Source organism: Microplitis mediator, chromosome 6 (genome assembly GCF_029852145.1).
Source record: "Microplitis mediator isolate UGA2020A chromosome 6, iyMicMedi2.1, whole genome shotgun sequence".
NCBI classification, from domain to species: Eukaryota; Metazoa; Arthropoda; class Insecta; order Hymenoptera; family Braconidae; genus Microplitis; species Microplitis mediator.
In genome coordinates, this window is record NC_079974.1 from 18,126,294 (window position 1) to 18,152,077 (window position 25,784).

General features: G+C 29.9%; 6 protein-coding genes across 7 annotated transcripts; 4 read left to right on the top strand and 2 right to left on the bottom strand.

The window, feature by feature from the left end:
* Positions 1-2,208: 2,208 nt before the first annotated feature.
* On the top strand, positions 2,209-10,854 carry LOC130670321 (uncharacterized). The gene is made up of 10 exons (XM_057473683.1): positions 2,209-2,555; positions 2,643-3,426; positions 3,494-3,859; positions 3,950-4,050; positions 4,133-4,319; positions 4,391-4,511; positions 4,790-4,937; positions 5,021-6,087; positions 6,904-8,039; positions 10,022-10,854. The coding sequence occupies exons 2-10, from the start codon at positions 2,721-2,723 to the stop codon at positions 10,186-10,188; spliced, it is 3,999 nt and encodes a 1,332-aa protein (XP_057329666.1). The 5' UTR covers positions 2,209-2,555; positions 2,643-2,720; the 3' UTR covers positions 10,189-10,854.
* Positions 10,855-11,783: 929 nt separating this feature from the next.
* LOC130670326 (fas apoptotic inhibitory molecule 1) lies at positions 11,784-14,098 on the top strand. 2 transcript variants are annotated; one of them, XM_057473689.1, is made up of 3 exons: positions 11,784-12,152; positions 12,219-12,418; positions 13,904-14,097. In XM_057473689.1, the coding sequence occupies exons 1-3, from the start codon at positions 11,942-11,944 to the stop codon at positions 14,060-14,062; spliced, it is 570 nt and encodes a 189-aa protein (XP_057329672.1). In that variant the 5' UTR covers positions 11,784-11,941; the 3' UTR covers positions 14,063-14,097. The 2 variants fall into 2 exon arrangements, with proteins under 2 accessions (XP_057329672.1, XP_057329673.1); XM_057473690.1 differs by having other exon boundaries at positions 11,820-12,152; positions 12,243-12,418; positions 13,904-14,098.
* A 157-nt stretch (positions 14,099-14,255) lies between these two features.
* LOC130670324 (coiled-coil domain-containing protein 113-like) lies at positions 14,256-16,661 on the top strand. Its single transcript, XM_057473687.1, has 5 exons — positions 14,256-14,396; positions 14,457-14,579; positions 15,364-15,580; positions 15,685-16,351; positions 16,416-16,661. Exons 1-5 carry the CDS (start codon positions 14,315-14,317, stop codon positions 16,584-16,586), a joined length of 1,260 nt encoding a protein of 419 aa, XP_057329670.1. The 5' UTR covers positions 14,256-14,314; the 3' UTR covers positions 16,587-16,661.
* A 1,154-nt stretch (positions 16,662-17,815) lies between these two features.
* Positions 17,816-21,583, top strand: LOC130670323 (angiotensin-converting enzyme-like). Its single transcript, XM_057473686.1, has 9 exons — positions 17,816-18,483; positions 18,618-18,755; positions 18,815-18,973; positions 19,047-19,594; positions 19,901-20,053; positions 20,120-20,420; positions 20,488-20,771; positions 21,188-21,372; positions 21,442-21,583. The coding sequence occupies exons 1-9, from the start codon at positions 18,409-18,411 to the stop codon at positions 21,534-21,536; spliced, it is 1,938 nt and encodes a 645-aa protein (XP_057329669.1). The 5' UTR covers positions 17,816-18,408; the 3' UTR covers positions 21,537-21,583.
* A 153-nt stretch (positions 21,584-21,736) lies between these two features.
* LOC130670325 (methyltransferase-like 26) lies at positions 21,737-24,834 on the bottom strand. The gene is made up of 3 exons (XM_057473688.1): positions 24,692-24,834; positions 22,443-22,502; positions 21,737-22,373 (listed from the first exon to the last, which is right to left on the bottom strand). The coding sequence occupies exons 2-3, from the start codon at positions 22,472-22,474 to the stop codon at positions 21,737-21,739; spliced, it is 669 nt and encodes a 222-aa protein (XP_057329671.1). The 5' UTR covers positions 22,475-22,502; positions 24,692-24,834.
* LOC130670322 (dnaJ homolog subfamily C member 21-like) lies at positions 22,509-24,698 on the bottom strand. Its single transcript, XM_057473684.1, has one exon. It carries the CDS (start codon positions 24,620-24,622, stop codon positions 22,661-22,663), a length of 1,962 nt encoding a protein of 653 aa, XP_057329667.1. The 5' UTR covers positions 24,623-24,698; the 3' UTR covers positions 22,509-22,660.
* Positions 24,835-25,784: the final 950 nt, after the last annotated feature.

Below are 25,784 nucleotides of genomic sequence, written 5' to 3' on the forward strand. Positions count from 1 at the left end.
TAAATTATAAGATATTACGACAATCGGTGTCTAGTCTCTTTCGGCAATTTAATCCGAACGCATATTATTATTATAATTATTATTAATTATAAATTATTGTCATCGTTCGGTAAATTATAAGCGATTATTTACGGTGATTAAATATATTTACAAATGATGAGTGTTTACACAAGACAGTGAACAAATTATAATAATTTAAATACGTAAGATGTCACCGTAAATTTGTCCATTTATTTAATTATTCCTATAATTAATTATTATTTTATTGCTGTCAGTATAAACCCGATGTATCAGACGTACGAGCTCCTGACACACCTGGGGCTAGTCGGGTCTGCCTCGTTGCTCTGCAGTACGGAATTATTGTTAATAATATTAATATTATGTAATTATTATGAAATGTAACTTTAGTTAGCGACCAAAAAGAACATAAATCAATGCACAGATGACCCACAGACTGATCGATATATCGTGTATTTTAAGAATCAAAATTTTATAGATTATTGATGTATTATCTCCCTCGTGATACAGTGGCTTACGTTTAATTGATTTAACCGAGTTACAGTTACTCGGTAATTAATGGGAGAAAATATTAATAAATTAATTAATTAATTATTAATGTGAATAATAAAGTGAAATAAAAATTTTTTAAAATAATTAATTAATTAATTAAAATAATTATAATTATAATAATTAGCGAAAATTAAAAAAAATAATAAATATTATTTAAAATAATGATAATTAAATAAAATAATTTTTAAACAAACTGATATGTAGAACCAGTGTCGTTTTATCGAGGTCGCTTTTACTAAAGTCACCCGTTAAATGTATTATAATAATGATAAGAAAAAAAAAAAAAGTTAATAATAATAATTATTATTAAATACGTCTCTTACAAAGTGTTTAAATGTAATACATTATTATATTAATTAACAATCGCAGATAATTAGCGATTGATTTAATACCGTTGTTGGTGACAAAAAATTGTTGGTATATATTTTTTTTGTAATAAATATTTATTTTTTATTATTGATTTTATTTTTTAATAGATATTTTTAAATTACACGTTTATTTCGTTATTTATTATTTTTAAAATAAAGAGATTTACCAACAATTTTTTGAATTTTCACAGCTAACTTTCCCCGCCATTTTTAATAAATTATTAATTCAAAAAAAAATTGATAATTCGTTTTTTTTTTAAATAAAAGCCTGAGGAAAATTCACTTGTAATTTAATGATCCTGAAGTTAGCAGCCAATTAACAATTTTCGATTTTTTTTTTTTCAACAATTTAATTTAAAAAAAAAAAAACTAAAAATATGCACCTGTAGAAAATTAAAAAATCTACAAGTACAATTTTTTCAAATATTTTTTTTTTATAATTTATCGTTTAAAAAAAAATCCAAAAGTTATTAGACGTCGGCTAACTTCAGTATCGTGTAATTTAAATTAAAAAGTCAAAGTTATTTTAATTCCTTTGAATTTTATTTAATTCATAAATTAAAAAATGCATCATAATTCTATCAATAGTTAATTAACAAAATTATTAATGATAATAATAATAATAATATAACGATAATAATTAAATGATACGGTGTTATAGCACTTTGGCTTTTTTAATAAAAAAAAAATAAAATAAAGGTGTAATGTATAATCCAATGATACTCTGAAGAATGACAGGTGACTTGTGGACCTCGAGTTTTGTTTAACACTTAGACCAACACTTTAAATCAACATAAATTATTTTTTTTTCATTAAATTATTGGTGTACTTACCATAAAGTTTTCTATAAAATAAAATAAAATGAAATAAAAAACCAAAATCCTGCCTAATTTTTATTAACCCCACAAAAAATTTAACTAATTTATTTAAACCATTTGAATTACGCGGCAATTTGTACCGACCGCTAAAATCCCCAGTTTATAATTTTCCCATCGCGGCGCTGACGTTTCAAAAAATTTATGCGCGCGTAATATCACCGTCATAAATAATTAATTTACAATTTTCGTTTTAAAATATATGTCGCTAAAATATAAATATATATAAGTGGAAAATATAGTGAAAAATAAAAACAACTGAATAAAAGTAAGTAATAAAATTTTAAATAATAATAATAATAATTTAAATGAAAATAAAACAATTGATAACGTACTATTATTTGACCAATGACAACTCAGCGGTTTGACTTCCGGTTGTTGTTGTAGAGACGCTATATTTTTATGGCATACCCAATACCCACTGAAGCCATACTGGGCATGCTTATTAGTGTGTGTTTTTAATATATACATACATTTATCATCGTCATCGGCCAAGTTTATTCCGATAGTACGTGTCTAGAGTAACGTATATAATTTTTAAAATATTATTATTTATAATTAACAATACAGGTAATTAGTATTAGATATTATTTAATGAATAAACTGTGGCTATGACGGTATTTTGTCGGACAACTTGGAGCTTGAGCCGAGCTCATACAACGGAGATTATTATTCCCCGTAGAATGTGGAAGGAATAACCACTAAATTGTGCTGGTGAATTTTTAAAAAATAATCAGTGACTGTACGTACAATTTATATATTTATTTAACAATATTTTTAAATATACATGACTTTTAAATTTATTGTAACATTTAAATATTTTTTTTAGTGAAAAGTTAACGAAAAACTCAGATTTTTATTGTAAAAAATCATAAAAGATAAAAGGGATAAAGCAACGGAGCACGCGATGGATGTCGTGGCTACCGATGTAAATGGCGGGAACGCTGAAGTGGCGCGCGACGACGATGTGCCAGATCCAGGAGTTGTTCAGCTCACTAAATCACCAAAAGTTGATGAGGATAAAGACACCAAGGACAAGGATATCAAAGACGTAAAAGAGAACAAAGATAAGGATGCCGAGATGGAAGAGGATAAAAAAGATGTGAAAGTGGAAGAGGTTCAGAAAAAAGAAGAACAAGAGACGATTGTAGTTAATGAGACTGAAAAAATTGACGAGCAAGAGGTTAATGGTGATGTAAAGGGTGTTAGTGTTTCTGTTGTTAAAAAAAATATGACACCTGTGGGTAAACGAAAATTACGTAAAACTAAAGCTAATTCTACTAGTGCTGTCGAGAGTGAACACCAGGATTCACCCTCAGTAAATGCAAATGCTAATGCTAATGCTAATTCTAATAATAGCAGAACACGGAATCAAAAGAGAAAATTATCAGAACCTGATAATCATACATCAGATGATTCAATGGATTTTATAGGTTTTGATAGCAATAGTTTGATGAAAGTTAACCCTGCTACGGAAATTTTGTTGAAATTGATCGCCGAAGCTGAGGCAGAGATTTCATCATCACAACCATCTGCTAAACGCCCTAAGCGTTCGCTGTCCAAGGGTCCAGTTCGTAGGAATGTTGAACTAAAAACAGATGATCATCAAGCAGGTAAATTTTATTGAACAGTAATGTCGTTAAAATGTAGAGCGAATTGTTTATGAGATTTATTGTTTAGAAGTAGCAAAAGGTAAAAAGAAATTGGAGAAACCGGACGGTGAGGTCGACAGTGGGAATGCTGCTCCTGTAACTGCTGCGGTTAAAAATGACGCTGGAAAATCACCACCGTCTGCTAAAACTCCAGTTGTGAGTAGACGGGGAATGAGAAATTCTCATGCACCACAAACTTCTAGTGTTGCTGCAGCGAAACAAAAAGTTTCGGCTGATGTGACTAATCCAGAATACAAGGAACCTTTCAAGTATGGATGGAAACGCGAACTTGTGTATAAAACCGAGACTGATTCAACGAAAAAAGTTGTTGAAGTTTCTTATTACACACCAAAGGGTAAAAAAGTTAAGAGTCTCAGAGAAATTGCCGAATTCCGTAAGTATTTAATGTCTAGTAAAAACAATCAGTCAATTCATTATACTTCATTAATTATCTACAATAATAATTAAATTATTTTTTTTTTAGTGAATACAAAAGAATTGACGGTAGATAATTTTATATTTACCAAAGAACCAACGGGTATTAACGATCCGCAATATGAAATAATCAAAGACGAAGCAACTCCCGTACGTTAACTCATAACTTTAAATTTTCTTATTCAATTTAAGAATAAAAAACTCTTATTTATAAAAGAAAATTGTATCACAGATCAGTACTCCAGTTAGTGCGGGACCCGCCAAGAAAATAGGAACTGGCAAGAAAGCTGCCGCTACAAAAAGACTTACTGGAAAAATATCTCCTACACCAGCTAAAACTCTTGGGAAAAATTTACCTCTGAAAACAAGTACGCCCGGGATTAAAGTTAAAGTTCCCGTCAAAAGAGGTTCACTAAGAAGTAATGCGTAGTTATATACTGGAATTTAAAAAATTAAACTATTATCTAAAACGAATTTCAATGATTTGCAGAAGACGTATCACCGCCCAAAGAAACTGACGTGCTCGGGTGGACCAACTCGTCAAACATCACAAGACGCAGTCAAGCTGCCACGGAAAAAACGTCGCCTTACAAATCAAAGAGGTCATTGAAGTAAGTCAATTTTTTTTAGCTCGCTTATTACCACCTATTTTATTTAAATTAAAATAGCTTCTGATAATTCACATCCTTATTAAAACACATCGCTTGTGTAAATAACTTCGATTAGCGCAACCACCTTCATTAAATTAAAATAAATTGCAATTGATTAAACCTACATACCGATTTCCTACTTGACGTAAAAAAATAATGTCATTTAAACCCGATCTTCTCTATATTTTTTTCTCTATCTGCTCTCTCGATCCCATCCCCTACCAACGCACGTCTTACAGGACCAAACTCCAGGAACCCTGCAGTATCCGGTGTTCTATGAGCATGGGTCTGATACCGAGTCTTCAATGCTGTGTCTGCCTCTGTCTGTATCATCCTGAATGCGTAGGTCACGCTGAGAATTCCACCAGTGAAGATTACGTTTGCAAGGTAATTTAAATATTTAAATTTTTTAAATATTTGTTGGCATGAATATTTAAAAAAACTACACGTGTATGAAATATTTTTTATAGAATTGTCGGCACGACAATGAGGAAGGTAAGAAAGTTTCTATAACACCACCGCCATTGATACCAATAAGTATGATCGGTACACAAAATGCAAAATCACTTTTCCCGCCAATTGATCGACAATCACCGCCGCGAGTTTTATCAAGAAATTCAAAACCTGACAGTGAATATTATTCGAAAAATTCAGCAAAATCACATCGAGATTCATTGTCATCAACTGGTGGCAATAAATTAAATACCGCGGCTTGGTATTCAAGAAGAGATTTTATGCAGAGACAAGACGGCTCGGAGCCTAAACCAGCACAAAATATCGCGCTATTAGCTGGCAAAAGATATATTGTCGTACCGAAAAATAACGCTGGTTCAGTTCAGCCGGCAATCAGGCCCAATAAAACCCAAAATAAATTATCAATTGATGACGTTGATAAAATAAATTATTCTAGAGAAATAGGATTCAAAGAGTCTAGAGCGCCGAAAAAATTACCAACTAGACTTTCAAGTGAAGAGATTTTTAAAGATAAAAATAATGAAAAGAGTCAAGACTCAAAGACAGCAACGATAGACGTTGAAGAACCGCAGAGACAAAATTCCGATTTGAGTGACAAGACAGATGACACTTGCATTAGTGAAACTCCTGTAGGCGCTTTAGAAAAAATTCACAAAACACTTGAAGACCAAGTGGAGGATGACGCGCTGGTACAAGAAGTTAAAGATAACGATCAAGCGCAAGAACAGGAAAATTTACACGACGATATTGAGGAAAATGTACCAGCTACTGTTGGAAGAAAAACAAATTTAGGTAAAGAGATTAGTAATGAAAAATCAAATGAAGAAAAAGCCATTGAAAGATCAGAGTCCATGGATACCGATGGCTCGAGCGCATCTGATGAAATGCCGATTAAAGAATCGGAATTTGATGCTGTAGCTGCAACTGCTGTACCAAAAGATATTTTAGAATCAGAGGCATCTGAGCTAACAACGAGTCCAGTGAAACAGACGGCGGGTAATTTAAATGAGGAAAAAAATCAACAAGTTGGAACTAATGATAAAAAAGAGGTGGAGGCAGATAAGTAAGTCCATGTTTTATATTTATGTATTTTTTTTACATGTAATACATCTTTCCTTTATGAGGTTTTGGCAGTTGCTTTGTTACACTTTTATTTACGTCATTAGTGCTCGTTGAGTCACAAGATTTTTATCGTTTTTTATTTTTTTATTAATTTACAAGACCTCTTTTTTATTATTATTATTATTTTTGTGTTACGCAAAACACATGTTTGCTTTGTATTTGCAAATATAAAAAAAAAAAAAATATCCTATGGATAAAATGAAATGAATTTGATTTTTTCCTGTTATAGAAGCACACTGCCTTAGCTTCGAAAAGTGGCTATATTTTAAAAAATTATTTATAAACAAATTTGAATTATTTATTTAAAATCAATTATTTATTCTCTATTGTAGTATTAGCGTGAGGTTAAATTTATTTTAAAAACTTACCAAAATTCAAGTTCATTCAAAATTGAAATATTTTATAAAATTAATTGCATTAAAAGGAAAGTATTTAAAGAGCATTTACATTAATGCTACAATGAGAGTGAGATATTAAATAAGTGCTTCAGATTCAAAAAAAAAAATCTAATTCATTTTTACTTTTTTATATTTACAGATATAAAGGCATGTGCGAGCCAGAACACAAATTTATTTAAATAATAAATCTTAGTGCGTTCCTCCGCGTTTATTCCTCGTCCCATTTTAATTTCCTCATTTACTCCTCTTATTTTAATTTTTTTATTTTATACAGCGAGCGGGAAATTTTCAAATTTAAATAATTATTCATTTTAAATTATAATATTTAAATATTAAAATATTATTTTTATTAATTACAGAAAGAAAGCTGTGGCGCCGCTGGTTGAAGTCGATCAGAGACAGTACTTTATGTCGACAGTCTGCTCTGGTTACAATGCACTGTCACGAGTTTTCCAGTATCTTAAAGTACAAGAATTATTACGCGCAGCGCGTGTGTGTAAAATGTGGCGCGATTTAGCTGCACATCCCGCGCTGTGGAAGACAGTCCGTATGAAGAATAGTCAGGTCACCGATTGGGACGGATTGGTAGCAACCCTACAGAGGCACGGGACTGAACATCTCGACTTACGTAAAATGCTGATTGCCCCTGAATCTGACAGTATTTGGCAAAAATTTGTATCAGTTATTCCCAATGTCAAGACTCTTATCAAACTCGAACTGTGTCGCTGTCCCGTGATGGTTGTTGAGGAAGTAATTAAAGTTTGTCCGCAATTGCAAGTACTCAGTGCCATGTCAATAAAATGTGATTGGCTCAATTTAGAGGATATCGGTAACTTAAAATCTTGTGAAGAATTAAGACTTAAAGCCATCACTGGTATGTCATTACACGGTGATTTAACGCCACTACAAAATCTCACTCAGCTGTCACACTTGAGTCTAACGTCAGTTAAAGAACTTGGTAAAAAAAAAATAGAAATACTGGCGTCACTTGTTAATCTCGAGTCACTTGAGTTGGGCGAGTGCTCGGATTTTTCATCAAAGTTTGGCACTGCGGTGTTGTGTAAACTCACAAAACTCGAACGATTGAGACTTGAAAAGGGTCAAGGTACTTGCTGTACCTTCGATATACTTAAAGGTGTTGCTAAACTCGATAAATTACATCAATTGGAACTGGTTAACTTTGATGTTAAGAATGGCTTTGATAAACATCTGGCAAATTGTAAAAATATTAAGAGGCTGCTTATTATTCCGACGTACATTTCACAGTCAGCGACGTCAAATAATATGGTATTGGGTGGTGTCACTGAGTTATCTGACAGTCTCACGTATTTCGTCTGGGGTGTAACACTAGAATTGTTAAGAGTTACTCAATTATTTGTCGACCAATGTAATCAAATGAATAAACAAGTGTCTGGTGATTCGATACCTGTATTGAAACCAGTACCTTGTTTGAAACTTATTGAGGATGCTGATGACACGAAGATGTCACCCAAAGGTAATATATAATAATTAAAATTAAATATAAATATTAATAGGGGATGTAGGGCCAATTGATGATGTGATTAACAAATTATTTGGAACGCAAAAAAAAATTTATATTGAATTAGAGATTTTGAAATCAATCATTAGCTTCAATCGCTGAGTGCTGGGATCAAATCCCGGCGCTGAAGACTAAAATCCTGATTTCTACAAGAACCTGGACCTTGTCTTCAAAGAAAGATCAAGATGGTACTGGAAACTATCCCGGATTATACTCAGTTACATCTGAGGTAAAAAAAAATTTCAGATAGTAATCACTTACATGTGAGATGTAACTGAGTTAAATCTGAGATAGAACTGAGTATATTCCAGATGTAAGTGGACTATGACATTTTTTTTTTACCTCAGATGTAACTGAGTATAATCTGAGATAGTAGTCAGTACCATCTTGTTCTTTCTGTGTTGATGCCTTGACCACTTTAAGTAAAGTTTACTTAAATATTTTGGATGGTTGTTGAAAAAGTATTTGATTAACATTTTAATTTGTAAAAATAATTAAAATCTGTTATATATATTGATTAGAGTGAGCCAAAAAAACTAACCTATCGAATTTACGTCTTAAAAAGGACCTATATATCGAACAAAAAATTCTCCCATTGGTCAAAATTTGTAGCTCAATTTTAAAAGGTGTCGGTAGCTATTTGAAATTTCCCATTTGAATAACATGCAAAAAAATTTTTTTTGATTAAAAATATTATAACTTTTGAACCATGTGAGACAAAAATTCGGCTCTAGAATATTCTTGTAGGGCATTAAATTTCTTAAAAGAAAGTCCTGGGAGTCGAATTCGTAAACTTGATATTTCGTATACTAATAGGCTATCAAAGTCTAGAGTAAACAGAATCATACAAATTTAAGGCTTTATTTGGATTTTTCAAATACTTTTCTTTTATTGTGATCGATAACAAAAAAAATTTTTTTGCATGTTATTGAAATGGGAAATTTCAAATGGCTACCGACACCTTTTAAAATTGAGCTAAAAATTTCGCCCAATAGGAGAATTTTTTTCTCGATATATAGGTCCTTTTTAAGACGTAAATTCGATAGGTTGGTTTTTTTGGCTCACCCTAATATTGATATTTATCAAAGTAGCAAACAATTCGTTCATTACATCATCATTTGGTCCTACATCTCCTGATGGATTTAAGGATCTGATCAAAATTTAGTAAAATTGAATAATTAGTTCATTTTATTGATTTGAATCGTTTATTTGAGAACTCCCATATGTCAAGAAAACAAAATTTTTCAGGAAACACAAAAAACATTTTTCTGGAAAAACTTACCATTAAAATAATAAATAAATAATTGAAGACAATAATGTTAGCGCCTCTGAAAAAGATTCAAATAAGAAAAATTCAATTTTTTAATTGAAACGACTTAAAAAAATTATTTAAAGTTGATTGACTTATGGAGTTTCTCAACCAAACGGATAAAAAGTTATAAAATCATTGTTTTTTTTTTTTTTTTTCCACTCAAATCATTTATTAGACTGATAAAATGAAGTATAAAATATGTATTTGAACTCTGAAACCCAGAAATTACAAAAAATAATAATTAATTTAAACATTTTAATTAGACATATAACAGTCAAGAATGAAACAACATTTGAAATTTATTTCCCAAAAAAGCGCGAATTTTAAATAAAAAAAAAAAAATTATTTCTGTAAAACTAAAACTGCACATGTTTATATGAAAAACCCGATAAGTCTATAACTTATGGGGTTTCTCAATTAAATGAAATTGCTGTCACCTCGTTAATTGTTTTTTGAACGCTGATTTGATGCATATTTTTATTGATTTCTATGGGGGGATATCCATAGAACCCAAAAATGCAAAAAAACCCAATTTTGAAAAAAACATGACTTATGGAGTATCTCAAATAAACGATTAATTTATAAAATAATAAATATATTTATTTTGTTTGTTTATTTGTTTTAGCTGAAGAAAAGTCAACAAATTCATCAAATCCTCAAGTAGACATTTTACCTTTACCACAGTTGCAAAAACTTCTCTTGACAGCATTACCGAAAACACGAGTGAAAATATTAATGATACCTTTCCAAGCTACCTGGAGACAAAGTATTTCAGACACTGCGTCACAGTAATAAACTAAATAATAAAGTATATAACCGCACAATTTTTAAATATAAAACCCACGACCTCTCTGAATAATATACGAGGTATGTAATAAAAAAATGATGAAGACTACGCCGACCAGAGCCACTTTAAATCATTCGGTACATGCAGTAATAGAACCACGCTGTTGACATCACGTGTGCATTTCAGTACGTCAGTTATTATTATAAATTATTATTATTATTATTTTTACTGTTTAAATTATTTTTTCTATATAAAAAAAATAATAATAATAAAAATGAAATAACTATTTAGTTATTTTTTGATCACACGAATATTTGGTATTGTAAATAATTATTAATTATTTTTTATTCTATAAAAACTCTTGGATATTTAAAATTAATGAGGTATAAAAAATAAAAATTGTAAAATTAATAAACTAGATGTTAATGTTCTGTTTAAATGAAAAAAACTAAAATTATAGAGAGTGAAAGTTTAAATTTCTGTGCGATAGACAAATATTTTCGAAAACTTTTTATGATTATAAAGTAATTAGATGGACATATTTTACATTTAAATTTATAATCAGTGAAAAAAAAATACAAGAGGATAGTGATTAATGATATTAATAACAATTAATTAATTAAGATATTCAGCGTCATAACTGTGGATTTTTTTTTTCATTTTTCATGTTTATGAGATAAATATATATATATATAGATATATTAATAAACGCTGCAAGTAAATTTAATACAGCAAATTATATTCTACATGTATACGTTTGTCGTTTATTGTTTTTAATTATAATATTTAACTAATTAATTTTATAAATTTATTTTAAAATCATAATCATAAAAAATATACACATATATTTTTTTTCCATCAGCAGTAATTAATGTATTTAAAAAAATTGCACCGGTAATCTATAACAGTATATTTTATATAACTACTGTTGACAAATTAATTAAATAAAATCCATAAAATATTAACCGACTACAAATAATTAATTTGCTGATTACAAAATCAAACAGAAAAAAAAATAAAATAATAGAATAGATGGATAGATTGCTTGCAAATTAAATAAATAGTATAAGTTACAGGTTTTTGTAAAACAATTAAATGGTTTTATTTTTGTCTGGTTAAACAGATTTGTAAGTTAAAATATGTTGCAATTTATTAACAATAAATAATAATAATAATAATAATAATAATAATAATAATAATAATAATAATAATAATAATTCAATAAAACTATAAATTTTTTATTAATTAATATAATAATATAATTAGCTTCGTATTGTTTATTTTTAATATATAATTAATTAATTAGATTTCTTAATTGTTAAATAAAAAACAAGAAACAACCATAAAATTGTTAATATGGTTATTTATATGTACAAACAAACAAGAAAAATAAATGTACGTTTTCTAAATCATAAATAATTAAATAAATTAACGTGATATTTTTTTCTTCAACCGTTAATTGTTTATATTAATTATTTATTACAATTATAAGTAGTCTTCAATTAAATACTATGACGTAAATGAAATTTAAAACAATAAAATAAAACGTACGCATGTGCTATGGACGTTAAATAATTTAAGCCGCTACTTTTCCATTCATAAATCGTTAAATCAATATCGAAACTAAATTAAACAAAATTGTACTACGACTTTAAGAACTTAGTAACCAAGACCTTTTGCTGGCGCAATCAATGTCTGGAATGTTATTTATTTAAATGTTATTATAATTAAGACAAATGTCATGTGAAATTAATAGAAATGCCGAGTGAACCAACAGCTCGTTGGATTGTTCCTCTGCATGATGGAAATCGTGTAGTTGAATTTGAACATGGAACAGCATCTGGTAAACGAGTTGTTCGTGTTAATGGCAAGACAATTATTCATCGTGACTGGATGTTTCGTTTAGTTGGTGACGAAGAATTTGTCTATGGTGGTACCAAGTTTATTATTCGAGTTGATCCAATACCAGGTATCGCATAAATATATTTTTAATTTGACTATATTTTTAAATCATTTTAATTGTTAAATTAAATAGAATCTTATATGGATTTCATATCAGGTTTAAAATACTCGTACACACTTTGGGTTAATGGAAAAAGTTTCACTAGTTTTATTCAGGAGCAGTCGAAAATTCTTGAGACGTGGATTGTTAGAATTGGGGAAAAAAAATATAAAGTTATATTGGATAAAAATTCATTGTCGGTTTGGATGAATGGAGAAGAAGTACAAGTTGAGGTATTTATTTATTTATTTATGATACTGAAAGTGTAGCCGACAACTTAAACAGGGTGGCTACAAACCGGAAATATCGGGAATTATCAGGGAAATATTATGGAAATGTCAGGGAATTTCGAAAAGTATCCGGGAATTAAATTGTAACAGTACAAAATTAAAAAAAATTTCAATTATACACTAGTTATAAAAATTAAGGGATATTAAAAAAATTTCAAATTTTAAAGTGATTTTCAACAGATTGTAACTCAAAAGAAAATGTTCATACGACAAAAACAAAAAAACAAATTGTAGCTTCAAGTGTCTAGTCTTTTAATCTGGTCTTTATATTTTTTATTATGTGCGGTTGCGGAGTAATCCTAAGAAGACTATCGAAAAATAAATTTACCAAATTTTCGCTCGTCTTAAAAACGGTCTTCGAGCTTCAATAAATTTTTTTCGATAATTATGATTGATTTTTGATTGCTCCGGAACCGTGCATAGTAAAAAAATTTTAAGATCCAGATCAGAAAACTAGACATTTGAAGCTACAGTTTGACTTTTTGTTTTTATTGTACGACCATTTTTCTTCGAGTTACAAATTGTTGAAAATTATTAAAAAATTTGAAATTTTTTAATATCCCTTAATTTTTGTTGCCATTGTATTTTGAATTTATTTAAATTATAAAATTTCTTATTAAATATTTTAACTTATACATTTTTAACATCGAATAATCAAAAGTAGGCAACATTAATTTATTTTATTGCCATTTTTTCTGGTTTCTCGCATGATTTAATTATCAAATTTAATTATCAAAAATGAAAATATAATAAAAACTTTGAATATCTAAATGATACGAATAAAATTTCTAAATCAGGGAAAAATGTGAAAAACTTAACTGGAAAACCGGGAAATATCAGGGAATTTCGAAATCATTTCTTTGTGGCCACCTGTTAAAATTTCACTGTTTTTAATTACAAAATTAATTGTCATAAAAATTTTTTAAAAATATACACAATAAAATTTTTTTAAATTCTTCACATGCATTTTTAAAAAATTTTTGCCTGTCAAAATTTACTTTGTTTATTTTCAAAATTATCATATTTATGTAGCGGTAATAAAAAAAATTTACTTACTTTCAATGAACAGAGTAAATATTGACAGGCAAAAATTTTTAAAAAAGCACGAGAAGAAATTAAAAAAATTTTATGTAAATTTTTGTAATTAAAAACAAATGATACTGAAAGTAGCAGACATCAGGCAATTTTAAAATTTTTATAAAAAAATTACTTGTAAGTAAAATACAATTTTCAGAACATGCATAAAAATATTTTGATAAGGAATTTTTGACAGTTCTTTCCATGAGTATTTTATCTATTTATTTATTTAAAATAAAAAAATTTTTTAATGTCTGTTACATTGCGTATCATAAAAAAACTAAAATTGTCAGATGTCGGCTGTCAGAATGACATTTATTTATTATTTTTAAAAATTACATTTTATTGCAGAATCAATTTGTTGATGACGGAGCAGAAATGATTTTTAAAATTGATGGAACTCAAGCTGTTATAAGATCATACAGTTCACAACAAAAGGGTTTTGGTATTAAATACATTCTCTTTGCAGACGGAATCCAAGTTACAGAAAAAGGATTATTATCTGACTAATTAATAATTTAATTAAAAGTATACAAATATATATATAGATATATTTGTCCTTTTATATTCACACATTCACTTGTGCCTTGTAATTATTTTTGGTGGGATTTGGTATTTAATACACAATAAATTAGACAGAAATAAAATAGAATATCTCCAAATTACCCGACTGTCAAATGTCAAATTAAAAATTCCTTAATTATTAGTAATTAAAAGTATTTATTACCAATCGGGGGGTTAGTATTATTAATTATAAAAAAAATGTCATCAGCGAAACGAGCTAGTGGATTAAGTTTTACATCACGTACGACCTTTGGCATTGAAGAAGAACCTCGTTACGATGGTAATTAATTATTAACATTTATTGATTTAATGATTTAATAATTTGCTTTTTTATTTTAAGAAATGACTGATGAAGAATTAAAATCATGTCTAGAGTTGTCGATACGTACTAATAGAATTTTAAATTTAGAAAATGATGTCTTTGAACGTTACTTAGCTCGTCACGATCCTCAATCAGTACAGAGTAAGTTAATATAAATTATATTTTTCATGACTTAGTTGTCAAAAATTTTTTTTTAACATATCCATTAATCTCCATAACAAAAATATACTTACACTGTAAAAAATGTGCGGATTAAATCTGGAGTAAATGCAGAGCGGGTGACTGTCTATTTTATTTAATCCCTTTGGAGTAAAATTCACTCCGAGGTTTATTTTAATACTAAAACTCTGAATCGGAGTGAATATGGATTTGAATAAATTCCAGATCACTCCTAAATCACTCCTCTAAAAAATCAAACTCTCATTTACTCCACATGTGGACTAATGTTGTTTTACTCCAGAACTCCGAGAGGACTTCAAATTCACTCCCGATTTTTTACTGTTTATTAGTAAAAGTAAATTTTTTTTATAAGTGTACACTGAAAAATCGGGAGTAATTTATTTAAATTCGAATTCACTCGGAGTCCCGGAGTCAAAAAAAAAAATTACTTCGCATACGGAGTAAATTGAAAGTTTTTTTTTCTAGCGGAGTGATTTCGGAGTGATCTGGATTTTATTTAAATCCGAATCCACTCTGATTTAGAGTTTCAATATTAAAATTAACTTCCCCTAGGAGTAAATTTTACTCCGGGATTAAATAAACAGTCATCCACTCCGCAAAGTTCTTACAGTGTAGTAACTGATAATTTTTTATAAGAATGAAATCAAATAAATTTAAACAAGTCGAGAAATCGGGTAGTAAATTTATGAATTATTAAATTAAAAATCTATATGAGTGATTGATTATTTATATATTTATGATTAAGCAATGTCACAAGTATTAGAGGCAGCTAAATTAATATCATCGCAAATGGTACAATCATCACCACGTCTACTTAGTGGAGAAAGTACCGCAGGAATAAGCTTAGCAACCAAAGCAAGTACACCAATATCACCAACAAGTAGCAGCAGTATAAGAACTTTTAGTGGAAGTCGCGGTTTTGCGTCAATACTTACCACTAATCCATCACCGAAAGGACTGCGGTATAAATTTTATTTTATATAAATTATACCCTCGACTGTCATCCCTAAGTGACTTTTATTTTCTACTATAATTTAGTTTATATATTTTATGATTTATGATTTAGTATCACACTGTCTCATCGTATCGAAATGGCAAACAAAGAGATAGAGGAAATGAAAAACCAGTTGGCGGTATGTGAAAAAAAAATATCGATAAAAAAATCAAATTTTACAGCAGAGCTCGAAGAAATTGAATTGCGGATACGGGATATTGATGAAGCGAGAAAAGAACTGGAGGTTCAAGTCGTGAAAAAAGGCGCTGATAAAAATGGCAAAATATCTGGTGACAAATTTCTACGTTACATGGAGACATGGACCAAGACTGTGGACCGCGTTATTGATAAGTTGAGACTAAAAAGTTTGACCATTAAAAGTCAGATTAAAAAAGCTAGATTGCAATTAAGACAGCGAGAAGAACTTGGAGAGACACTTCATCTTATTGATTTTCAAGCGCTTGCTATTGAGAATGAAGAGTACTTGAAAAAGATTGATGAGAAAAACAAACAGCTGGGACAGTTGAAGAAAATAACCGGCCGTTATAATATTGAACTGAGTAATTGTAAAGATCGTTTGACTGAACAGCAAACAACATTGAAAAATACTCTGAGAGAAATAGATGTTAAGAAAAATCAAATTGAAAAATTGAAAAAAGATTTGGAATTATCGCAGTCACATATTCAGCAAATGGACCAGCAGATTATTGAAGTGACTGAAGCACTTGAAGGCTACAAGGTAAAATTAATTGTTTATAAATAAATGAATAAATGATAAATTTATATTAAATAAATTTTTGTAGATGCCAGATGTTATTGATTTTATTCGCGTACAAATGGAGCTTGAGGAGATGAAGAAAACTTACAAACGTATAGAGAGACACAAACATATACAGAAATCAACATTACGGGCTTTTAAAAGACGACAATCACGCTTGCAATCTATTAAAATAAACACTGAATCAATTAATTAGTTAATTAATATAATTAAATAGGTGCCTTAAATTTATATAAACACTTTATACACTTGTTGATAAATTTATAGCAATAAAATTTGAATAATTTAAATTTCATATTTCTATGTTTTATAATTAGAATTCATACTTTCATTATTTAAATAAATAATCAGTGACAATAATACTCAAGTTAGCCGACGTCTAATAATTTTTGGATTTTTAAAAAGGCGATAAATTATAAAAAAAAAAAATATTTTAAAAATTGCACTTATAGTCTTTTTAATTTTCTAGACATGCATTTTTTCGGTTTCTTTTGTTCTTCAAATTTAATTGTTCAAAATAAAATCCTAAATTTTGTAATTGTCTGCTAACTTCAGGATCATAAGTTAGCCGACGTCCAATAAGTTTTGGATTTTTTTATAAGCGATAAATTATAAAAAAAAAATATTTCAAAAAATTGCACTTATAGTCTTTTTAATTTTCTACACATGCATTTTTTCAGTTTATTTTTTTCTTCAAATTTAATTGTTTGAAATAAAATCCTAAATTTTGTAATTGTCTGCTAACTTCAGGATCGTAAGTTAGCCGACGTCCAATAAGTTTTGGATTTTTTTATAAGCGATAAATTATAAAAAAAAAATATTTCAAAAAATTGCACCTATAGCTTTTTTAATTTTCTACATGTGCATTTTTTTAGATTTTTTTTTTGTAATTTATTTGTTAGAAAAAAAAATTCCGAAAATTGTTAATTGTCTTCTGACTCCAGTATCATTCAGTGACAGTTTAATTTTTAAAAAAATTCTTTATCAAATTAATTGTAAGTCTCATTCATTTAATTTTATAATAATAATAATTATTATTATAATTTTTAGCGACTCCAGTCGTTAATAATTTTTAAAATTTTTTTAGAGAATTCTACTTTTCATTGAAACTGTCACATGTAATTTTTAATAATATTTTGTTTATTTGTTTTAACATACTCTGTTTATTTCAACAATGGACAGTGAACAATGTTTAAAGTAACTAGAGGCTAATGCAATTATCCCAACGGTAGCTATTATCACAATATTCCACCGTCACAAATTGCAATGACAATGTGTCCAAGACTTAAGTAATAAAGAGCTGGCAATTTCCTCGTGAACGGAAGATAGAACCGGAAATAGTTACCGATAAAAAATATCTATTCGATCATATCATTATCTATTTATTTATAAATTTATAAATGACACCTTGATGAGTATTTTATAATAAATTTACTCAAGTCTCGAGTCCAAGTACCGTTGAAAGTAAAAACTTGTGATAATTATTCACAGAAGATGAATTTTTAGGTCAAAAAAGGGAAAATCCATGAATATCCCGTTAAGATAGACCGTTTTTAGTTAGATATAGAGATCAACAATGACTAGTACATAGTACATAGTGCGTAGTTAATATTTGTACTGCGTTTAATGCTGAGAAGAATAAGAGTAAGAAGAAATAAAGAAGTCAAGATTTTGGCTCGTGCCATGGTGCGTTAGTTGCAGTCACGCTTCACGCTCTGACGATGCCTGTCCCTTCCTCTTCTAGCTCAATGTATCCGTAGAAATAATCCATTGGATCCTTGTATCTTGGACAATTCTGTTCTGTTAGTCAGTCAGTCAGTCTTAATTCTACTGTCATATACTTTACCAACACAACTACAAATAAAAACTAATTGCGATTACTTAGTTTGTAATATCTGCTAATGAAGCTCTGATGAATCAATACCTCGGTTGCCATTGACATCAACCCTTTATATATTTCTCTCATATCAAACTGTTTGGGTTGACAATGTGATAAATTTTAATTACAATACAACACAATGAGTATTTTAAAATTTATACTAATCAGTGTTACAATAAATTTATTTGATAATTGCAATGGACGTTATTTGGAGGTAAATATTTTTTTGAATTTGAATTTGAATTTAAATTTAGTGTGATAACTTATTTTATTTCGCGGGAGTTGTTTGTTTAAATGGTTTAAATATTGGCATGAGTAATTTGAATTTACTTAACAATTATCTTCCAGGGTCTTAATGTCAACTTGGGCGAGGCCTTGCAATTTTTACGAGAGTATGATCAAGAAGCTTCTGCTGTTTGTAATAAAGTTATGATGGCGCAGTGGAATTTTGCTACAAATATCACTGACAGTAATCGTAGAAAAATGGTAAATAAAATGAATAAATAATTTTTGTTTAATTAAATTAATGTTAATTATTTATTTAGTTGGATGAGCAGACGTTGAAACTCAAATTTGAAAGATCTTCATGGCGTAAAGCTGTTAATTTTGCATGGACGCGTATTCCTGATCCTTTGGCAAGAAGACAATTAAAAATTATTACCATGAAAGGAAGAAATGCTTTGACTCAAGATAAATTTAATGAAGTAATTAATTTTTATTTTAATTATCACTTTAAATAAACGTAATTACATATATTATTTTTTTTTTTTTATGAAGATTCATCACCTGATAGTCGAAATGAAGGAACTCCATACCCGAGCTCGACTTTGTCCCTACAAAAAAATGGGCATTGCCTGCGACATGGACATGAGTGCGGACGTAAGCAAAATAATGGCACAGTCACGAGATTACGAGGAGTTGCTTCACTACTGGAGAGCTTGGCATGAAGCTGTTGGACCACCGCTTAAAAATAAATATATGAGATATGTCCAATTGGCTAATCAAGCTGCTCGACTTAATGGATTTACTGACGCTGGAGATCAGATGCGTGAAGCATACGAGGATGATTACTTCCAGCAGAATATTGCTGAAGTTATTTCAGCAATAAATCCACTTTATAAAAATCTTTTTACTTATGTGAGGACAAAGTTGATTGATAGATACGGTGATAAAGTGCGTCCAGATGGTCCACTACCGGCTCACTTATTGGGAAACATGTGGGCGCAGAATTGGGAGGGAATTTATGATTTAGTGGAACCTTATGCTGGGGCAAGTCGATTTGACGTTACTTTAGAAATGATTATTCAAGGATTTACTCCTTTGAGGTATTAATTATTTCATTTAATTAGAATAATTATCAGCTTTTAATTTTTAATGTGAATGTAACTGACAAGTGGCGATTTTAAAATTTTTGAATAAATAAATAAAATGTAAGAAATAAAAATTAAAAAATGCGTATTTAGATCAATAAAAATTTAGCGAACGCATTTTTTTAAATTTAATTATTTTTAAATTTATAAATTGTCGCATGTCTGCTACATTCATACTCACAATTTTTATTATTTTTTAATAAGATAATAAATTAAACTTTCTATTCCGGATATGGCTGGATATGTTTTTTTTTACTTTAGGATGTTCCAAGTCGCCGAAGATTTTTTCACATCACTGGGTATGAAACCAACGCCGCCAGAATTTTGGAGATTTTCAATGTTTGAAAAGCCAATTGATCGTGAAGTTAAATGTACTGCTAGTGCTTGGGATTTTTGTAATAAAATAGATTACAGGTCAATAATTAATTAATTAATAAGTTTACAATCATCAGAGTAAATAAATAATTGTTGATTATTTAGAATTAAACAGTGTACGAAAGTGACAATGGAAGATTTGCTGTCAACGCATCATGAAATGGCTCACATCCAATACTATCTCCAGTACAAAGACCAGCCGTACATCTTCCGCAATGAAGCACTTCCAGGATTCCATGAGGCAGTCAGTGATGCTATTGAATTATCAATAATGAACCCGCGACATTTTCAAAGAATAGGTCTCTACAATAACTCAACTGAAGATTACGAGCGTAACATTAATTTTTTAATGCTCATGGCGCTGCGGAAAATTGTCTATTTACCTTTCGCTTATATTATTGATCAAGTAACGACATATTTTTATATTTATTATGCCAGTAATTAGTATTACTTATATAAAAATATTTTACCAGTGGAGATGGAGAGTATTTAGCGATGGAGTAGCAGATATGACAACTCGCTGGTGGGAATTAAGACTTCAGTACCAAGGAATCGTGCCACCTTTACCGAGACTTGAACGAGACTTTGATCCTGGTGCTAAATATCACATACCCGCGGATATTCCTTACACAAAATATTTTGTTGGAGCTGTCATGCAGTTTCAGTTGTTTGAATCTCTTTGTGACATATCAGGACATGTTGGAGATTTGCATCTGTGTGATATTTATCGATCACAAGAAGCTGGTCGTTTATTATCGTAAGTTATTATTTATTTTTAAAGTGTAGCGGCTACATATCCGCAGACAAAATATCCGCGGACAAAATATCCGTAAGAAAAATTTAATTAAGAAATTATATTTCTTTTCATAGGAAAATAATCGATATTATTATTATTATATACTTCAATAACTTGCCAAAACTCGCTTGATAATTAGTTATTTAAATATATCGATTTGACATTTCTTTGGTCGCTGATATTTTGTCAACTGACATTTATTTTTCCTGTTATTTTGTCGCGCGGATAATTTGTCTGCGGTTATTTTGTCTTTTTATATTTTGTTACGGAACATTGAAGAAAAATTACAATAAATTCAAATTTAAAATTAAGAAATGGATAATTTTTTCTCAGTGTATCAATTTAATATTAATTAAAATTTATTAATGATCTTATAGAGAAATATTATCACAAGGATCATCAAGAAGTTGGCAAGAAGTAGTAAGAATAATGACACGAGGAAAAATGAATAGAATTGACGTAGGTCCTTTGCTGAGATATTTTGAGCCACTATTTAAATGGTTGCAACGACAAAATGAAATTGAACCGATTATCGGATGGATTACAAGTCAAGATGACACTTGTAAGTAACTAAAACTAAATCTTACATGAAATAAAAAATATTTACTTTATAATTATTTAATTTTTCCAGTACTTTTTGCCCACTGGTACAGAAGTTCAACGGCTAAATTAAAAATTTGGATACCAAGTGTACTGATTTCTTCAGTAATTTGTTTATTCCGATGACAAAATAATTGCTTTTAATTTTGTAAATATTAACAGTTTAACAATCGCTTTTATTGTACGAAAAAAACTATTTATTGATAACTTATTGCTGTCAAGATGAAAAAATTTTGAATTTATATAAAAAAATGAGATATGGGATTTAAAATTATCCTGCACTAGTATAAATGTTAAAATAAAAGATATAATAGTTTAATTATTTATTAAATTATTTTTTTCCATATCAAAGTCTTATTGTTAGCCGGCATATCGAATATTTCAACAAGTTTTAAATTATTTTCCGCGGCTAATTTTTCTAAATCTCTGATATCTCTCAGTCCCCAGCGAGGATCTTGAGACTTGAGGGATTTATTAAACTGAACGTTGCTCTCGGGAGTGATTTCGCCATCAACAGCATAAGGTCCGTAGGTAATTAAGGTACCGTCAGGTTTCAGAAGCTCGCCGACGTTTTTAAAAAGTCCAATTGAACACTCGTACGGCGAAATGTGCATCATATTGGCGTTGTAAATATAATCAACACTATCCTTAGTAAAAATACCATCAGCCCATGTCGTGTAATTCGTCGTAATGTCAATGAGAGCTGGCTGATGGACATTCGTAAGACCGTTAACGTGAGCAGAAATACTCTCCAGTAATCTGTGCTCACATTCAGAAGGATAAAACGTCACCTGAGGAAAATGCGGCGCAAAGTGGGTGATATGCTGACCAGAACCAGACGATATTTCAAGAAACACTTGATTCGCTCCTGGACATATTATTCTTTTGAGAACATTCAATATTGGATCCTTATTACGATCTGCTGCTGGATAAATCAATTTTTTAGTTGATTCGGTCGCTAATCTACAATTAAATTTATAAATAAATTACTCGTTTATTTTTCTCATCAACAATAGTAAGTTTAAGACTTGCCTGCGATTGGCAATAGCATGAATAGCATTCATGTTGTATGAAACTCTTTTGCTCCGTGATCTGAAATATTAAAAAAAAAGGACCCGGATAATTTTGCGGTAAATTATATTATTTGTAGTCTAAATTAATTTGTCGATTTATTTATACAAGACGGCCGGCATTACAAATAAATAATATAATACAAGTTTTTTATCAGTTATTAAAATACGGAGCAAAACTCAATCACTGTCACCGTCAGAAATAGCTAATTTTTTAGACCTATCATTTTTCTTTTTGCTTTGAGCAACACTGGGTAAGTACATTGCGTGTCCTGATTTTTTTAAATGGTCGTGTAATTTATTTTTACTAGAGAATTCAGCTTTACAAGTAACACAACAATGTTCAATGTCCTCAACATCAACTTCCAGAGCTTGTTTCGTTTTATTTTTCGTTCCCGACGAATTTTTTTGAGCTTTCCTCGCCTCCTTGGCTTTCTTTCCTTTACTTTTCTCTCGGGTACTCGATTTTTCCGTCTCTTTGTCTCCATCTTCGAGTTTACTTTTGTTACCATCAGCTTTGGATTGATCTGCTTCCTTGGACACTTTCTCGTCTTTTGGTTTTCCTGCATCTAAATTTTTCCTCCGTCTCCGCTGTTTCTTAGAGAGACCAGCGTCCAAATCAAAAGCTTCTTCATTACTATCGTGATTGTTCACTTCATTATCTTTGTTATCAACTTCCATGTCTTTATCAACATCCAGAGCAACTTCGTCTTTTTGTTTTCCACGAATATCCAGCATATTTTTAACCCGTCTTCGTTGCTTCTTAGAAAGACCTGCGTCTAAATCAAACGCATCTCCATTGTCGTCATCATCATCATCTTCGTATATGACTTTTTTAATGACTTTTCCTTTCTTCTTATTTTTCTTCTTTTTTATTTCCGGCGCAGTATTCACTAACGAGTCATCTTCTTCGTCTTCTTGATCTGATATTAATTCGCCCTCTGAAGCCTGATCATCATCATCATCCTTAGGTGGTTCCTCCGTTCCAGGAAAAATAAAATCGTCCGACAGAGGTTGAGAAACATGAAACTTTTTCTTGGGTTTATCATCATCATCATCGTCAGATATTTTTTCTTCATCTGACGTAGACTTAGAATTTGTTTTGTCCTCATCTTCATCAAACATTTTATCATCAGTCATCATGATATTTTTTATAATCGAAACATTTTCTTTGTGTTTTTTTGAATTCTCGTGATTAACAAAAGCCTTAGGGGTTTTAAAATGTTTATTGCAAGCAACGCAGTACAAAATATCTGATTCACTCGTTTCATTTTCATCTTCCGAGTCAGCAGACAATTCATCGCCAAACTCAGCCGCCAAATTTGCTTCTATTGTTTTTAACTCGTCCTCAATATTTGAAAATTTACACCAATCAGATTCCTTGTGCTCCTGCAGTTCCTTCTTACGATCCATGAGCTGCTGTATCGAGCGTTCCTGAGCTTTCTTGGCATTCAACTCTGCACGTTTTGCAAGTTCCTGAGCGTGCAATTGAACTCTCTTGTCTCGCTTACGAATGAAAGCAACGAGATTCCTCACTTGTTCATTTCTTTCACGCTTAGCTTTGTCGCGGACTTTTTTATTGGCTTTCTCACAGAGTTTAAGATACCGTCTATTGGGAACATCACGGATGTCATAGGGGTCCAACCACGCGAATGATCTCTTGGTAGAGTAACTTTGCCAGTGAGCGTAGAATGGATGGACGACGTCTTCATACGAGCTCTTGGAGTCACCGAAACCAGGGACTTCTTCTTCATCATCATCATCAGCGAACTCCAAGTCTTCAGCAGCAAGTTCTTCAAAGACATGACGATAGACGGCATAGAATCCACTGTCATCATCACCGTAGCCTTTGAAACAACTGGATGAGAAATATGGGAACAAATCTATCGAGTCGTCTTTGTAATTTTCACCGATACCGCCTTTCAAAATAGCATCCCGATGATTATCATACCAAGCGCGCTCATGTGGATCACTCAGTACTTCATATGCTTGCTGTATAAGTTGGAATTGTTCTTTAGCAGTTACCTGGTCATTTGGATTTTTGTCAGGATGCCATTTCAATGCTAATTTACGATACGCTTTTTTTAGATCATCATCATTAACATCACGAGGTACTTCCAGAATTTCATAGTAACATTTCATAATTATAATTAATGTTTTTTAATTATATACTATAAATTATTTATTTTAATTATTGTAAAATTAATTTACCGTTAATTAGTCGATTTATTGTTATAATTCTTCACTTGTAACCTTTAAGTCAACTCGTGGTAACTTTTGCGGAGGTGGATCAAGGCACAGACACATTGATAACTAAATATGTAAACATATATATTAATTATGTGACGTATATATATATTCGATTATTAAGGTACTTTTTCATGTAACGTTTGACGTCTGTTTTTTTACCGTCAGTTGGTCACGTGGCAGATTTTTGAATTTCGCGCTCTTTCATGCGACAGAAAAAATTGTTGGCTTATTATAAAATTTGAATTAACAATTAATTTATCGTATTATCGGGTCCGAGAGGATCTTAGGTTAAGTGGAGGAAATTAATGCTCATGTAGTTTAATTATAATATTTTTAAATTCTAGTATTGAAATTATTAGACATGTTCTTTAGAATTTATAAAATTACATTTATGTAAGTACAATATAGGTAATTTAAAAAACGAAATTAGCCGCTGATGAGTCGGGTTAAATTAAACTTACACATAAATTTGAACTCTAAGAAAGTTTCATTTTATGTTAATGAAAAAAAAAAAAAAAAAAAAAATGTAAATTAATGATGTTCAAAATTCCTTTAATAAAAACAAATCATTGCAATAATTTTGTAACTAGAAATCCCACGGTGGTAAATTATAATATTTTAAAATAAAGTCGTTAGCTTCATATTTAATTTAAATTAACAATTAATACTTGTTGATATCTTGTTAAATCCAATTTAACAAAAATCTAACGATTTCTTTAGCTGTGCTTACTGCAAAAATTATTTGCGAATTTAACTGAATTATTTTCTTTATCGAAAATTTTTTGGATCCAAAAAATATTTGTTGAATTGACAAAAAGAAATTAGATTTCTCGTAATAAGTACTGTTCTTTCAACGCAAGAATTTTCGTATGCTCCAACTAAGAAAAAAAAGTTGATTAAGGGGTAAAGGTAATCGATTTGCAATTCAATTTAATTCACGGATAAACACTGGAAACCTAAAATAGAGAGTCTTTAGCATTTTTTAAAATCTTAACAAAGAGCTAGAAACTTTGTATTTTCAAAAATTCTAATTCGTCTCCGAGAAAAATTGTTT